This window comes from Mya arenaria, chromosome 6, assembly GCF_026914265.1.
Source record: "Mya arenaria isolate MELC-2E11 chromosome 6, ASM2691426v1".
Classification (NCBI taxonomy): domain Eukaryota; kingdom Metazoa; phylum Mollusca; class Bivalvia; order Myida; family Myidae; genus Mya; species Mya arenaria.
Genome location: NC_069127.1, coordinates 52,367,154 through 52,385,827, shown reverse-complemented (window position 1 = coordinate 52,385,827; position 18,674 = coordinate 52,367,154). Strand labels below are relative to the sequence as shown.

At 34.9% G+C, this 18,674-nt stretch overlaps 2 protein-coding genes across 3 annotated transcripts in view; one reads left to right on the top strand and one right to left on the bottom strand.

Annotated features, from left to right (window-relative positions):
- Window positions 1-933: 933 nt before the first annotated feature.
- On the bottom strand, window positions 934-6,528 carry LOC128238457 (trophoblast glycoprotein-like). Its single transcript, XM_052954394.1, has one exon. It carries the CDS (start codon window positions 6,209-6,211, stop codon window positions 5,018-5,020), a length of 1,194 nt encoding a protein of 397 aa, XP_052810354.1. The 5' UTR covers window positions 6,212-6,528; the 3' UTR covers window positions 934-5,017.
- Window positions 6,529-10,224: 3,696 nt separating this feature from the next.
- The window catches only part of LOC128238602 (uncharacterized), a 32,333-nt gene continuing 23,883 nt past the window's right edge, over window positions 10,225-18,674 (top strand). Inside the window, exons 1-3 of one of the 2 annotated variants that reach the window (XM_052954697.1) lie at window positions 10,225-10,504; window positions 11,065-11,105; window positions 13,160-13,281. The gene's annotated coding sequence lies outside the window, so the exon portion shown is untranslated. Of the gene's footprint in view, window positions 10,505-11,064; window positions 11,106-13,159; window positions 13,282-17,614; window positions 17,794-18,674 lie in introns of those variants that run through there. The other variant, XM_052954695.1, reaches the window with a different exon arrangement.

The window sequence follows — 18,674 nt, the reverse complement described above, 5'->3', positions numbered from 1 at the left end:
ATTATCCGAGATATTTCGTCCCCGGAAGTTGAAGTGTATTCAGAGGCATTTGAATGGGTTATCAGAAAGGACAATTCTCTGGTTTCTTAGACCGAGACACAATTTTCCTGCGACCTCACATACGAAAACTCCGAACACACTATTTATTAAGCATGACCGTTAAATGCCCCGAACAATGAGAACGACTCTTGTGATAGAACTTAACAGTAAACCGTATACAAAATTACGGAACTAAGACATAGCACTTGCCTAACACTCGTCGTTGTTATAATTCATCAAAAATGTGTAATATAGTACTTTCTCACACATAACACATAACAAGACGTAATTAGCACCACTTTACTTTGATTCGTTTGCCAACAAATGATTGATTCATACAGATCGTGTTATGGATATGTAATGTGCCTAGTCTGAAATAATAAAAGTGTTTTACGGGATTCTTCCAATCCCTAACACGTTTTTTACGGGATTCTTCCAATCCCTAGCGTCTCAACAGGTTTGTTCAAAAACAGGTGGGTTTTGAAAAATATTGAAATTGTATTTAGAGAAGTATTTTATGTTTGAAATAGATTTATATTCATATTTTATCATTTAAGTGCAAAGATATTTTGCACAAAACAAGCATTGAAGGCATTTACCTTTCCATTAAAAAGAAACTTGACTGACACAGACAACAATTATGCTAATCGTAAAAACTCGACCATCTCCGGCAAGCTTCGAGATAGATCTCGTGAATACAATCGTAACAAATTGGCCATGGCCGGAATGTTCCGATTATTGTTAAACTGTGAACCGCAGCCTTGCAGGTGCCCTTCATGTATATATCGGTATGTTTTGACAGTACGGAATGAAGAAAAACACATCAAACTCACAATAAGTCGTTGGATATTTATTTTTTGTGTACGGAACTCATATAAAATAACATAATCTGGCAATATTTCTTGTTTTTATTATATTTTATAGACGCAATATGCTTTAACCCGTAATTCCGATCGGAATAACAAGCCACTTTTGGTACAAAACAAGTTGTACGTAAAGGATTTGCCGTATAAAAAATCGTTAAACAAATCTGTAAAAGTAAAACTATTTGGACTTGCAATGCGCCCAGTACCATTATTTGTGCTTTAGGTCTGTGACAACAACACGGTGAAACATTTGATATCACAGTTTATTTTACAAGCAGAATATTTTAAATATATATCTACGCTAGCATCATTTTGAACAGGAAAACTTAAAATCATTTTATATTCCATCAATTATATATCTGAACAATACAATCAGGGCTATCATTAAAGGAAGATTGGAATTATATTACTCCCTAGGAATGGGTTAAAACTACCAAAATTGATTCCTTGGAAATACAAAAATGTCCATAATTTTGAAGAAAACTTTCCCACTTGAAAGCTTGGAAGTTTATAATATCAAAACCTTGTGTCAATATTACTTTTATGGCTGGGAGTAAGATGGTCATAATTTCAATCAGTCTTTAAGTAAAACAAATTATCATAATATAAGTCTTTGAATTTGGCAAGTTAAAAATTACTTGACTTTTAACATACTAGTTGGAAATAGTGGAAACAGATACTGTATTTGGGAGACTTAAACTTCCACATTTCAGTGAAAAACTTCCAAGATTGGTAGATAGGAAGTTCATACTGGCAGTTTCATATTTTCAAAGGCCAAGTTTAATCCTTTTTTAAGTGACCCCCCTAAAAAAAGAAGAAGAAATATCGTGCTGTGCAGTTTTGGAGGTTTTATTATAGAAATGGACCCTAAATGGCCCTGAGCCAATAAACAAATAAACAGGAAATTGGCCCCTACTGTGACATCAGTGCAATTAGCAGGAGATGTACAGCAGGGGATCATCATGCCAAACATTCCTTAAACTAGGCCTTTAATGAAAGCCCTCAGCCCCTGATGCAATGTAAACATACTTATATAGACATACAATTTATAAAAAGAAGTAAGTTTGTTTTTAAAAATTCAACTGTTGTATGTAAAAACTCTTTCGTTTGATGGGGATTATATGTATAGATTTTAAGATACGAATTTAATACGCAGATGTACAGAGTAGTATTACATGTATGTACGTAATGTATTAAAGCTGCACTCTCACAGATTGAACGTTTTGACAACTTTTTTTATTTATTTTTTTGTCATGGAACGAGCCAATTTATGTGAAAATGTATGTAAACCATTCATATAAGACTGCTGTTAAAAAATTAGTCACAAAATTAATGTTCCTTTTTAAGTTCAAAAAATGATGTTTGATGCTTTTTTCTTAAACCGTTAGTAACGCTTTAAGCCATAAAAGATTAGTTTTCGAAATGACGTATGAAAATCTGCGATCTAATATTTTGTCATCAGTATTTTATCACTGGTTTGCAGATATTTCCGCAAAAATTTGCTCATTCGGATACAAAAAAAAGAAAAAAAAGTTGTAAAAACGGCAAATCTGTTAGGGAGCAGCTTTAAATGGAAGCAAAACAATTGGAATTTTAATACAAAATGAAATATATACAATTATAAACATGAATTTTCTTATCCATAATTAGTGGTTAACATTTTATTTAGTCCGATGGTAAGGCAGTATTTCTCAAGTTTTCCAATATGTCTATTTCAGTAAATCAGCCGTTATTGGTTTGAATCGGGTAATGAATTGGTTATTATGCGACAGTCGCATCGAACCTCTTTTTTTAAAGATGCACTCTTACTCCCAAATAAGATTTACCAAATTAAATAAAGTTGTTTTAATATACCAAAAGGCATGAATAAATGTCGAAAACGATGGTTCTTATGAAGGATACCAAGTATAATTTGAAAGAAAGGTGCAGAAAACACGCTATAATCGACCTTATGAGGCTATAGTAAATCACAGTAAATATTTTAGCATTCACCAATCATTTTAATATTTTTACGTTTTCATCTTTTAAATATTTAGTTACAATTCTGTTATCAGTAAATTTTTTTTTTCATAAATGCATTTTTTGGTAAGTAGTTGAAGGTTTATCACTCAAAATTTATGTTTGTTGTTATACATGTGTATGTATTAATTTTAAATAAGAGTGTCACTTTAAAGTACACCAACCTTCAACCATTAATAAGTGTAGTTTAAAACTGGCTTCAAACGACCGTCACACTCATACGGCCAAAACCTACCATTCGGAGCTCCTTGGCCATTTTTATCGAAAACAACCTCGGATGTACTTGGACGGTTTACACACTCAAAAACGGTACGTTTAAGTCCGCTGCAAGTAGATCGCGTAGTGATTGTATTTAACAGTTAAACTTTATGTCATAACTCTTGGGAATCTTAATTATGTTTGCAATAATATACTTCACTGGCAATCAAGTTAAACTTAGATCAATAAATACAACTCTAAAACACTGCATTTAATTAATGATATAATTCAAAAATTTCCGAACTACTTCAACTGATGAACATCCGAGGTTGTTTTCGAAAAAAAATACCGAGGAGTTCCGAATGCAACACCTGTACGTTAAGTCGCGCACCCAATGTGTACACACCGGTCTCAAATATAGCAGTAAGACCGGTGTGTACACAATGGTCGCGCACCTGTACAGTTTAAGGATGTGCGCTATCGTGTTTCACTGATAACATTTCTGATCTAAATAATTGCCAAATAGACCGACATTGGTTTGAACTATTCATGAATTACATACACAAGTGTAAATGTGACTCATACGTTCTATTTACACTACTTCTTTGTTTAAATTTGCAAAATCTATCAAACCACAATTTATATTATGGATCGAACTATGCCTGCTACTAATATGTTACGATATTCAAATCGAAATGAAAGGACATGTTCAAATAAAAATATAACAAACAAATGGAATTTATAAAATAAAACCAATACATCAAAAGGAAAAAAATGGAATGATACACTTATAATCACAACTTTCAATAAAACACAGTTTTAACACGCACAAAATACATTTAAGGAATAATATTTCTGTACATGTCAAGTTCAGCCAAAAATTGTTTCCTTGGTAAAACGATAGTCACTACAATAATAAATAAAATGGTTTTCAAAAAATAAGGCACGTACTATATGTAAAATGTTCTAATAATGTTACAAAAAGATTAAATTCGGCAAGTTTCTAAACCTAATAAATTGCATCAGTAAATGTGTATAAATTTACAAAACCTCAGGTCATAAAGACATTTCGGTATTTATACAATTCGTTGTAAAGGTTAACACAAATACAATAGTTACGTAAGAATCTTTATCGGCTTAGAGAATGTTGTAAAATTCGCTGTTCATACTGTACCACCAATATAAATCCGTCTGTATAAATCGAGATTGTTGGCTCTGATCTGTAAGCAGATTATAAGGTAACATGCTTGTTACATAATCACACTCTCATTTAAGCATTGTGTGTTTGTAATACGCTGTGATAAATTCAGATTACATTCTCAGATTAAGAAACTTTTAAAGAACATAGATCTACTTCAACAATATCAATGTTTCAATATCCAACATAACAAAGGAATTTATAGATGAGAGTGCGTGATAGCGTTTTAATAAACAATACATGGCTTAAAGCTACGTCGATCAATGTCATTTAACATGTACATGTATTAATGTTAATGACAGATGGTATGTAGGAACATGTGTTCAAAACATGACACGAAATGAAATAACCAACGAAAACAGTTGTTAATAAGCAATGCGCAAATGAAGACAAGTCAAAACAATAAAAACAAAATTACTGAAATCACGGCTCTAAATATATCTTTACATGGGTCCGTGGCAAAAACATTTTGATTAATTGATACGAATAACTGTTTGCAACCACATAAAAATTGCAATTACAAAAAAATACAAAAGAAATGGATAAAGCTATGTTCTATTTTTGTTGAAGCGTTACCTTTACGTAATATATACATAATTTCACATCACTGTATATGTATATCATACGTCCAAAGGAAGCAGAGAGTAACTGACAATATTACCTTAATATGCAAATAAAGCGGTAAATCACAACCAATTCAAACGGTTGCTACTTCTTGCACTGTAGCATACCCCTGGTGGGAGCGGAACCGTATGCTTGGGACGCGTTTGTTCAATCGTTTAATGCATAGTCTTAATTTCTCCCTATTTACAATAATGAAGGCCACCAGAGTTACACCAACCACAGTAAATATGATGCCCGTCACAACTCGAATCCCTGTGTTACTGTGCACTTCGATCATTTGGCATAGAAAATCTTCGGGTTTCAGGTCTAAAATGCGTTTTCCTATATACGAGGAATGGTAACTGTCTCTGCCACAAAGCATCTCATTTTTGTTCACTGGACTTCTAGTTGTGTTTAGCCATTCCCAGGTAGCTATCAATTCACAATCGCAGCGGTATGGGTTATTGTCCAACTTGACTTCTTGAAGTTTGTCATAGGCCTGATGGAGAAGATCAACTTCTTGCATAAACTCAGGGCTTAACAACTTGATGTTGTTATAGGATAAGTCAAGTCTTTCCAAGTGTTGAAAACAGTCAACTTTGTTCGGCATAGACGGTTCCATGAAATAGTTGTGCGACAGATTTAACAGTTTAAGGGAAGTAAGCTCACACATTGAGTTGGAACTTTCCCTTGACAGCACAATGAACTCATTGTATGAAAGATTCAGATCCTCCAACTCGGTCATATCAGTATCATAAAAGATATGTGCCAGCTTGTAAAAAAATATTGAGCCATCTTCACCATCTTCGAACGCGTTACTTAAATCCAGATGCTTCAAATGGGGCATTGAAGTGAAGTAACCTATTTCGCTGTCACTTCTATCAATTTCCCACTGGTTGTTGCTCATAATCAATGTTTGTAAATTCGGAATACAGTGAAAGGTCTTCCCATGGACTGTCGTTATGTTGTCGTTTGACAGTTCAACATACGTCATGTCTTTAAGCACCAAATCAGGGGCGTCATGACAGGATCCAAAGAAATTCTTCTGCAACTCACTTAGATTGGAATGAGTAATTGTTAGAGTTTCACAGTGATCATCTATATCCAAGTACAGGTTAATTATATTGTGTCCGTGTAACTGTGATTCACCGTGGCATTCAACATTCTTCGTCGTACAGATGCACCTTTCAAATCGACCTTTACATGTCGTATTCTCTCCGTGTGAATATTTAAACACAGTAAAAACAAACATGAGTTTCACAAGCTGTTTCAACTTCCACGCCGCCATTTTTTGTTTGTGATGTATTTCGTATATAAATATCTTGTTAAGCCATTTGTGTTACGCTTGAATTAACGTGAACCCAAACTCGTACACACTTCGGCATAGAGTATTAAGTGTATCAACGAACAGGTGTTTCCACAGGTACAGTATTTGTATTTTACCGAAATAGCAAATATTACTCTCAAGTTCCACCACATATAAGTCAATTCACATCATGTTTAATCCGCATATATATATATACACACACAAGATATTCCGATCCAATTTAATAAACAATGCAATGTTTAAGGAGTGAATGTAAATCTTCTGAAGTTTTTATTGGTAGGTCAGGTATAACTAGTGTATTCAAATACGCTGGTCGCCGTAGGCAATATCAAATTCGATTAGCGGCTAGCCTAAAAAACAAGAGCTGTCACAGCACGCTCGACTATTCCGCCCCTTTTCAGTGTAATTAAGGATTGAAAAGTTTTGGCGAAACACGCATGGATCACTGTAAAATTAGATTAGAATGATGCCTGTGAAAATTTGTGTAAAATTCAAAAACATTCAGCCTTTAATGAAATACAGGCCTGATGGAAATAGAATGCAATACATTAAAGGATTTTAGGTTGTATACAATACTGCAAGAGTAACCATATTTTCCCCAATTACAGTGGAGCATTGTTTAAAGTTCCGATCAGTTGGTGGGATATACAATTAATTGGCGGTTATGCACCGAAAAGTAAGAATTAAAATTGATGTTCAGGAACAAAACAATAATACAATTATGCAATTTTAATAGCTATATGCAAAGAGAATATATACTGTATATTGCTGAGATGTGTGCTTACATGCAAACCCTTAACCAGAATTTCTAAGTCAAATAATAAAGGCCTATAATTTGCATTATATTAAAAAAGGTGTTATCTAACTTTATTAATTGAGTAGGTTAGATAGTTGGGAATACATATCTAAAGTTTAAATGCAGTACATGATGCTGAGATATTGTCTTAAATGTGGTTATATGCAAAACCTAGTTTAATGAACGTTTGGCATGATAATCCCCTGCTGTGCATCTCCTGATAATTGCACTGGTGTCACAGTAGGGGCCAATTTCCTGTGTATTCGGTTATTGGCTCAGGGCCATTTAGGGTCCATTTCTATAATAAACCATCCCAAACAGCACATCAGGATACTCAGATAGGAGATCTGATATGACAATTAGGCAATCAGATTAAAATCAATACACTGGGGTTGTGTACAAATACACGCTTTTTTGGTGGGGGGGGGGGGCACTTATAGAATCTATGCCTTTAAAACGCCGGACAACATCGACTAGTATTAAATAATCGAAGATGCCATACTATATTTTGTTATAAAAATAACATGTATGTATATTTTAACAATTTCTATGTTATAAATATCTCAATATTGGCCCATCACATTGAATGGCAAAACAATAAATTAAAAAAATGTGTTATTTTTATACATTCATTGCTCCAACGGAGTTAATGTTTTGACTTGACAAGCGATAATTATATATTTGGTTTCTATATACAGTAAAAAAAGAAAGATGAAAGAGTAGACATTACCATCACCGATTATCGCTAATGTTAGGCGTCCATTAAAGTGACACTCTTATTCAAAATCAATACATACACATGTATAAACTACAAAATTTTGAGTGATACACCTTTAACAACTTACTAAATAATGCATTTATGAAAAATATTAATTACTGATAACAAGATTGTAACCGTCTGTTTAATAGCTGAAAACGCAAAAATATTAAATGTTTGGTGAATGCTAAAAGATTAGCTGTGATCTATTATAGTCTCATACGGTAGTAATACCGATTCTAGGACATTTGCCCCCCCGGATGTTTGCCCCCCTTTTGGACCATCGCGGACATTTGCCCCCCCGCCGTTTTCGAGGGGGCGGACATTTGCCCCCCGCCGTTTTCGAGGGGGGCGGACATTTGCCCCCCCCCGGTTTTATAAGTTTATACCATGATATTAAAAATATATTAATATATAAAAAAAATGAACATTTTTTTCTTTAACTATTTGTTCAATTTACGTGCAAACTGCCAACCGATTTACACCAGTTTGTATGTTTGTCACTAATTACATATAAATACAGATTACACCGTTCAGGTCACACATGTGACGATGTAGGCTTAGGTAAGACAACAATGTAAATCCTTTTATAATATTTTTATTTCAAATCAGAAGTCATATAGCACATTTATAGCACTCATATATACAAGTATATACAGCAAAAAATACGTTTAACAATAAAACAATAACATATTTAGTATACATTAACAGTACATGGATATTGTTATGGATTAAGAAATAATCGTTTTGTAATTATTGACTCATTGATCGAGGTGACAATTTATATATTATTTAAATTTGATGGCTAGAAGTGTAATTGTATAATTATGTTATGCCAATAAACTGCTGCATTGAATTGAATTTACCTGAAAGGGCCGTTGACGTAGTTCCGATCGAAGTAGTCGACTACTGGCTCCAGGACTTCTGTAGTCTGGCTCTTCAGGTACGCCATTCCTTCCTTCACCTGATCCTCTGGAAGGAAGGCCAGTCCGTCCAACATTCCACAGAACTGACGAATGTCTGGGTCCTCCCTGTAGGTGGCCTGCAGTCCTTCCCCTTGAAGATACCTCCATGTTGATTGCGTCAGATGGTAGAAACATCCCTGTAAATATAACAAATGTTTCGATAATTTAACATTGAATATTTGTTAATGGATTATATTTAAAATAATTTAAACTAGAAAATGTGTCCATAGGACACAGATGCACCTTCACAAGTTCACACGCCGAGTAATACATTCAAGAAGTTTCAAGTCTGTACGATCGCGATCGAGATTGCTTTAATTGTTTCTCATTAATTAACTCTTCTTTGATATCATGCAAACAGAGGTAAATAGCGCGATCGAGATTGCTTTAATTGTTTCTCATTAATTAACACTTCTTTGATATCATGCACACATAGGTAATTAGCGCGATCGGGATTGCTTTAATTGTAGTGTTGGATCGCACTTTAATACAAACACATGTTTGGTGTTGATAGTTTGTAAGATTAATAAAGTTATCGCAAATGTCCGCCCCATCGAAAATGGAGGGGGGGCAAATGTCCGCCCCCTCGAACATTGAGGGGGGCAAATGTCCGCCCCCTCGAAAACGGCGGGGGGGGGGGCAAATGTCCGCCATGGTCCAAAAGGGGGGCAAACATCCGGGGGGGCAAATGTCCGGGGGGCAAATGTCCGTTTACCAACATGGCAATCATGGTGTCACTTTTTCTGTTCATAAACGTGATATTTGTCAACAAAAATAAGCGACGTTTACATTATTTTAAGTAGCACTTGCATTTGCCTTTCAAATAACACTATCATAATACGAGACTTGAGAACAAAAACAACAACAACAAACATTGTACATTTTACATTTAATTAACGATTGGAAACGCACTTGTTATATTTCAAAATGTAGGGCCATATGCCGAATGCTATTTAAAGCGTCATCAGGTTTGTATGACACTAAAAACAACAACAGCAACACCACAATACACGCAAGAAACAAGACATAATAATCAAAATAAGAGACTACATTTATGCAGCTGTTATAATCATGAGGGTATACTTTTTAACCATAACACATTATTTATTTTTAAATACATGTGTAATTAATGCAACTGTTAGAGTACGTGTTATAGGGGTATGCTTTATATATACATGTATATCTAAACTTCTCAGGAAATGATTACATGCTTGTTGTGTTTATAGGATTTGAAAAAGTAATATTAATTACACTAAAAATGATACCAATGATAATAAATAGATAATGTAAATATTTAATTAATAATATTAATAAGAAATGGGAAATGATGTACAAAGAATAGTGCGATTTAAAGTCTTAGTGATATCCGGATAGCACATGTTTATACGATGCATGTATTGACTCCTACTATGCACCTATCAATATTTTGCCCCAGGGGGGGGGGGGGCGGCGGGCATACACGGGACTTTAGACAGAAGACAATTCCCGACAGGCGGGAATTTGACACGCCGAATAATTCCGGGTCCCGGGTTTTAGACATAAGACGGATTTTACATCTCGGTACCCGGAGTTGTATAGACAACCGTATTTCGTATCCCGGTACCCGGAGTTTAGACAACTGTACTGTCGCACTAAAAAAATGGCGGACAAACTTTCACACGTTTCATCCTTCTCAGTTAAAGAGATGTGTGAATGGGTGGATAGCATCTCAAAAGATCTCACAACCATATTTAAAGGTACAGTATTAAATATAAACAGGAAATGTTCATCATTACTATAATTTATTTTGGCATATCGTATTAAAGTTCCATTCTATTGCCATGTGTTTTTGCGCGCGCTGTCCTTTACGATTTTGACATAAAGTCCGTTTTGATCAATTTCTTCTTTTGTCACTATGTTTTCAAATGCCCTCTGCTGCAATCTCGTCAAAAAAGCGTCTATATGAGGGAGAGGGTTTTTAAAAAAATGACCGTTTGTCATATTATAACATGAAATTTTCATGTTATAATATGACAAACGGTCATTTTTTCATTGAAAATAATTAACATGATTATCATTATAGACCCACTCATTGACCTCATTCATATTTGGATTACCTGCCCTTGTAATTGGCTATATCATAGAATATTATTGCAATTTTCGATGTTTAATACACTTGTTTGTGCAGTGTTTTCGATATTCCGCCCTAAATATACGTCTGTAGCAGGGTATTAATCTTAATAGCCCCGTAATTATAATATTTATGCATTTATGCCCATAAGAAGAATAAATCGCTTCTTTGGATATCTTTTTTCAGATTTTTTGTTATGCTGCAACAACTATATATTAACAAAAAAGGTAATTAAATGTGAACTCACAAATGGTATAATACTAGCAAAATATTTCAGTACTGTATGCTATGGTGATGGTGTGATAAAAGTAGTGCAAAGTATTCTGTGTTTCGAGCAACCTGACCTTATATACTTTCTTATTAATGAAAATGTCCAGGACTCCTAAAGCTTTTACAAATATATAGGGGGAGGCACTTAATAATACAATTGAACGTGTATATACATCCATCTGTTTATTTTATGGACTGCAAATTAGTCATGCATTGTGAAAATTTTCAAATAATGTGGCACAACTCATTTATGTTTCCAAAATGAAGACACCACCCAGATCCCTACCTAAAAGGTTTGACAAGGTCACCCTGAGACGTTAACTGTCGTCTCCTTTGTACTTTGTCACACACACACTAAGAGGTTACAGGTCAAAAATAAAAAATATGCATGTTTTTGGTGACAAAAGGGTGATGAGATCTCATTAAAAGGGCCTCATCACATCAGATAGAATTGACAGAAATAAAAAATCATGATACTTTTACCTGTCCAACTCAATGAGTCTCAAGAGAAAATGAATTGAAACCATCTACACAAAATTTTGTAAACTAGCCACAATTACCTGTGTGCGGATTTGTTTGGTTGCAGACTGCTGAAACACATGTTTTGCCTTATTTTTATATATATATGTACATTAATCCTATCCTTGCTTAGCTAGATACTAATTACATTCTGATATATGAATGGTATATATTGTAGCATGCTTTTAAAAACTATCTCTGTCTGCTAACTTGTCTTGTCATACTGAATGCTCTGCAGAAGCGCCAGCGGCCAGCAACTTTTCTGGGTATTTACAAAATGTAGCATTTTTTGCCCCAAAAATTGGCTACGTAAATTGCTCCAAAGTTGTGGACTGTCCATTTGAGGGAGTCAACGTGACACAATCATACACTTTTATGACTAAAACTTCCTAGCAAACACAAGACGTTGATACAACATCGGATCTAGGTAGGATCTAGGGTGTGACGTTGGCAACTTAACTTCAATGTCAAAACGGCTTCACATTTAATATGATGATCATCCTGTCATACCGACGTACGACACAAATACAACGTCGCGTTCATGATGTCAGAAATACGACGTCCAATCAACGTATGTTTCTGACTAGTAGACATCTGGTACTGTTCAATATCATTAGTATTCTAAATTAATATTTCTTAAATCGATTTTGAAGCCAATTTCTGTAATTCAAACGCGAACATAGAGCCGATTTATGCCGTGAAAAGTGGAGATAAGTTTAAACATTAATGTACGGTTTCCGATTGGAATTGTTCATACTTTTTTGCATACAAATGCTGTTACAATTTTTAAACATAATCCAATGTTAAAAAAAAACAACTGAACTTTTTGTCTGAGTGTCAAACAGCTTTGATCCAAATCAGACTTGCTGTCTGATCTGGATCCGAGCTGTTTGAATTATCATTGTAGCCGCAAATAGCAGACTAAGTTAATTCAAATGTACACAGTCTCATTTTCACTCATAACGATTTTTCTACAAACCAGGACTTGTCTCTATCTGTTTTCAACTCTTTAATGCTTGTATGGGACTTTTGGCTACTCTATTTATAATGTTTAATTATTATTATTCACATGGCATGGCTTACATGTAAAAATTTATTTGACCAATGTTACAGAGAACTAACAAAGATTTCATCTGCTCTAGCTGTCAATATACTTGATATTTTGATCATAGGTGGATGTCTTAAGTTTAGGATCCATATTCTGTTTATATATGACACTTTATATGTCCGATGGCTATTAAACACTTCAACTTGGAAAAGCAAGCAATATCTCATTTAATTAGCAATTGTTAACAATTAAAAGCCAGTTTAACAGTTTCTCCTCATTTCTGTTTATAATATTGTCATTATGGTTACAGGTAATTAATGTTGTTTCACATCTTAAAACCGTAAATTTGTTCATGTAAAGAATTGTCATTATTGAGTGTTCTGATTCAGAATGATACCAAAACTGTACATGCAACCTTTTAAATTGCATTTGTGTCTATTCCAGAGAATGACATAGATGGCCAAGGGCTTCTGGCAGTGGTGGAAGATGACACATTATTCAAAGAGTTGGTGCCAAAACTGGTTCTTAGGGCCAAACTGAAACAAGGGCTCTTTTCAGAAAAACGGGTAAGGTTCATTTAAGGAAACCCTGTTTAAATCTTAGAAAAGAATAATGGGGATCACCTGTCACTTCAGAAGTATCAGTTATTATGCAAAACAACCCATACTTTTGCTATTTTTGCTATTAAACTAGCTTCGAATGAAGTATTAAACATTTTTGACTTTACAACAGTTGATTGATTGATTGGGATATAACGCCGTTTTTAACAATTTCTCAGTCATATCACGGTGGCCAGTTCACCTACTCATGTGTTTCCTGGTTTTCTCACACCAGTAATTCACACAACAATCTCCCCAAGACGAATGACGTTTGTTGCAATGACTTTTTTCAAAGGTCGGAAAGAAAGTTGGCCTAGCAGGGATTCAAACTCAAAGCCCCTAAATTGGCAACCCGCATTGTTACCGACTGAGCTACTGGGACTCGACGTCTTTACAACAGTATATTTCCATAAATATTTCCTACCGTGAACTAATGCAACCCCTCGTGATGCTGCAATTGTGAATTTCGGTTATCATTCTGCCCACAAGGGTAGCTGTGGTCGAGTTGGTAAGATTATTATATGGAGCTATAATCTGTTTCTTCCATTCCCTAGCATGCATAGTTGGTTTACAGAATCGACAGATTGAGCCATAAAAAATCTAATAAATGGTCTATAATAGAGCAGTATCGTTTAAAGTTTCAAATACATTGATTTGTTTGTAATTGGGTCAATATGGTTAAGGCTATGCCGGACGCGTTTTTTCATCTTTAATGGTATATTTTTGTTTAATTAAAATTTAATTTAATCTATGTGCGCTATATTTAGGTGTTTGTTCCAAATTGATAAATGTGAATTTATTAAATGTTGATTTTGTATGGAAACAGGTTAACATTTGGTTGGAGCACCTCAACAATGTCGCTGCAAACAGAGAAAGGGGCCAGGCAAAGGCTGCAGAGACACGGTCTCTGAAAAAGGTAAAGCATTCACATCATGACAGGTACATCAAGAACAAATGTCTCAACAATAAAGAAGTGGCTTTACATTAACATGTCTGATTTGCTTAAATCGAAAACTTTTAAATTGTAAAGAGAATGTCTGTACAAACTGGAACTGAACTCTAATGGCATTTTTTCACCTCCAAACACAACACCCCATATATCTACCATTAGAATTAAAAACAACCTATTTTGTTTTATTTGTTGTCAAAATATATGTTGAAAAGTTTGGTAAAGTCATGTTATAATTTACTAAAGTTTTCTTATTAGGTAAGCTTTTGTGATCGCACGGTCTCCGTAGTTGTGGTCGTCACGGTTTTATTTATAGCAATTGCTTCAGATGACTCCTGAACCAATGGTCGAATTTCAAAATATTTTCCTTGGGTGACCCTCTACCAAGTCTCAGATTAAATCTTTTCATCTACGTTGAATAATTAAGGTCCCTAGGTCAAATCTTAAAAAAAACGTTTTATACTCTCTACATGCCACATTTAACATCCAATCCTCATGTATGAAATACGGGCAAAATGTGAGTCTACATGAAATGTAGGCTAAGTTTGAATTTGGGTTGCGTGGGGTTAAAAACTATGTATTCGGTCAAATTTTAGTAAAACCTTGTATACACTTCAAAGGCCACATTTTTCACCCAAACATACTGGTATTTTGTCAGAATGTTTGTTTCCATACAACTACCGGTACTACAAGGAACTACTGATACTGTTGCTCCTCCTCTGTCATGGGAATGTCTAAGTCTTTGTATTGTGATCTCAGGCTAGCGATATAGGGACTATTGGCTCTCTTGTTAAATAAAGCTTTGTTTTTCTAGAAAGAGTTGAGGACAGAGACAACTCCTGGTGGTGCTGCCACATCGACTGCGACTATCCATAGAAGTTCCGCTAGGAGCCCAAACCATAGCCAGGCTCAGAGTGCACCAGACAGTGAGTACCCATGCTACTCAGCTTAATAGTTATATATTTTACATATAATATTAGAATATTTATACTCCCAAAAAGTCAGAATTTTATATATATTTTTTTTTTTTTGGGGGGGGGGGGGGGTTATGTAGGAATATGTCCATAACATCTTTTCAGTGCAACTCCTCCTAAACCGCGCAATGACTTTTGTTTGAACTTTACTCAAAAGGAGTACATGATATGTAGATTTTAAGAGTTGTATTGTCTATTCAGCACTATACTTTATGTATGTATAAATATTTTAAGTTTACATAAAACCCTTTATAATACACAGCTGGAATCAAAATATACTTATAAATTACTTTTGTGCAATTGTATACTCAAATCACCATGTACTCCTGCCAAAGCATGGTTATTATCTATCCCAGGTACCACAACCTGCATACTATAAAATCATGCTTAATTGAGTAACTTCTGTTTCAGATATCATGGTAGATGTTTCGAGGTTTGGACGGAGGAGGGTACCAAAAAGATTTGATGAATATATTATGTAAAAACAATAAAAATAAAAATAAAAAATGAAGTTCACAATGTTCTATATATTTTTGATCCTAGTGATTGGTCTATTTTTAGATCACCTAGAGCCAAAGGCTCAAGGTGAGCTATTCTGATCACTGCCCACTTTCATCCAAGTTTTCACAGGAATGTTCCTTTGGTGGACCTCTTTCAAAAATGTACTGGCCTGGCACGGCTTTCACAAAGCATCTCGAGTCGATATCTTGCTAAAACTAAAATTTCAACATTGGATATCTCATTCAATTGTATTGCCACTGCACTAAATTTGTGTCTGCTTGTGAAACTCCCATGTTTCACAGGCAGACAAAATTATTAGCAATAATATTGAGGTCATTATTTGATATTGAAATTTTGAGTTTGAGCACGATCTCGACTCAAGTCGCTTTGTGGAAGACAGGCCTGGTACTGGTTTGTTTTAAATACCAGGGATCATGAAAAAGTAATCTGTTGCCGTGATATAACTGAAATAATGTTGAAAATGGCGTAACACTCACCCCACACTCCTCAAAAAAACACAACAATATTAAAAACAAACACAACAAAACAAACATTTTCTTCAAGCTCTTTCATTTAATATCAAATACAGTGGTGTTTTTGCTCCTGAACAGAGAAATAAGAAAATGAATGCAAACTATTTGTAACATTTAAAACATTTAGAACAAAAAAAAAGCCTACAGAAAAGGGTTAACCAGCTAACAACAAAAAGTTAGTGCATTTTTATACACCAAACTGTTAGTGCATTTTATACATTTATTCTTGCTTGAGGGAACCATGTTACTGATTTTTTTAAAAAGAGGTTTAGTTTCATTATTACTCCAAATGTGGTATTTATATCCCCTGTGATTTCCAAATATATGTTATAAAATTCATTTAAAGGCAAATTGCAAAAGTATCAAGGTATGAAATGCGACAAACAAATATGTGTTGGGGTTGCCCCTTTCTGTAGGACATTTTTTTTTTTTTAAACGGCGCATTCAATGTGTACTTTATCTCTTCACATCCAAATAATTTTATTGACTTTGTCATTGCATGACAGAGATAATAATTGAAGAGACCTTTCTAAAAATGTATACTTTTATATACTTTCTGACATTCTTTTTTAAGTTCCAAAATATAGCAAAGGGTAGTCATCCCTTTGAATATAAAAACAGTAATGCTGAAGTCATTTATTTTATAAAGTTTTGTTTTATTAAACCTAGGAAGTAGGTAGGGAAACGTTTTGATGTGCTTTCCATCAGAATAGATAAAATGGTGCAACTTTTTTCTCCATATATTTAAAAAGCATTGGTTGGAATGAATAAAACAACTGTCATCTGGATGACATTTCTGGCTGGCTGACTTCTAGCTCTTTCATGTCGGGTGAAAAAAAATGCTTATCTGGCAATATTGGCACTAGGTTTGCCTTCATCCATCTATCCCCGGGACATTAGATACACAAAGCATCTCCCACTATGGGGATTTAGACAAAAGTATTGGCTCCAGGGTGGGGAATTAGACACCCAAAAGGAAAACTTGTCTAATTCCCCTGGGTCTGCCCGCCGCCCCCCCCCCCCCCTGGGGCAAAATATTGATAGGTGCACTACTCAACGCAATGTAGCTTTCTGAACAGTACATGAGTTAATCATATTGCAGGATACAACAGCATGAACGTACATCGAGTCAATTTACGACAGTACAGTACTACGATGACAATGATTAAAGTTTTTAGTACTACTTTTAAAAAAAAATGTGAAGGGTGTTCCGTTTTCAAATTAATTGTGTTCTTATATACAAGGCAAAAGCTATAAAATAGAACCGAGATAAGTGTTCCGATTGTTGTCTGCTACATTTATTTTAACTGATTGTTGCTGACCAAAAAAGCTATAAATAGATATCGAACTTCTCCTCGTGATATCCGCCATTTTTGTTTATAATTCGACATTTCTTTCCGGATTGTTGTTGTAATGACCTATAATCGCAGCGTTGACAAAGAAAGATAAACAGATGCCCAGTTAAAATGCATTAGAGCCATCAGATTCGGTTCATTTTGTACTCGGATTCTTCTTTTAGAAGGTAAAATTGGTCATACGGCCTTGAGTTTTTGACCTTCTTTTTGGAGAACTAGGGACTCTTCAACAAGAAAAAGAGCGTCTGCATTAGGTTGCTAGTGAAAATAAAACTTGAAAATGCCCCATTTCTAAAAAAAATCATTAACTTTTCAGGTATCAATTCCAAACTTTTAGACTGTGTGATATTGTTAAAGATTATTCGTTCATTACTTCATTATTTTTATTTAGAAGATAACAATCCTAGTCCATAAAAACATTTCAGAGTCTTTGATGGTAGTTGTTTTCGCAACTCTACGCATCCATATCCCACTTGTTGTTTTCCTTGCAAAGAATGACAGGTCCCAGTGCTAAGTTAATTGAGTGGCAAGGTAACGCCCACCTGCTCGATAGTTCTTTAATGGCAATGCTTTGTTGACAGAAGTTGATCTGAATAATGCACCAGTCAATTGTAACCACGCCCCCCCCCCAGGTCAGGGAAACAGCGGGGACTTTGATGTTCGGTCCAGCCAATCCAAGGTAAAATCCCCGCCAAATGCCCCTGCACCCAAGGGACCCTAGGTAAGGCCCATTCCCCGCTATATTTTGCACAAAGACAGAACCACCGCATTCACCTGGCACTGCGGGGGCACCTGAAAGGTAATACCACGGCCCTATTATGTGAGTCTGTGTACTGAATAATCCTGAATTTGATTTACTGTGTACCTAGTACCTATCCTTGAGCAATGTTCTTTTGAATAGGAAAAATGGACGGTTGAAATTTATGGCAAAGTAGGCTGCTTTATTGGCTAATGGAAAGATCACCAGAAGATGACCTCTTTTGGTTGAATCTCTGACCTAATACAGAGTGACTATGTTTAGGATATATTATTTCAATTAGCAGTCTTG

What these genes read in the sequence shown, in the direction of transcription:
- LOC128238457 (XM_052954394.1), bottom strand. Translation starts at nt 6,211, where the DNA reads ATGGCGGCGTGGAAGTTGAAACAGCTTGTGAAACTCATGTTTGTTTTT.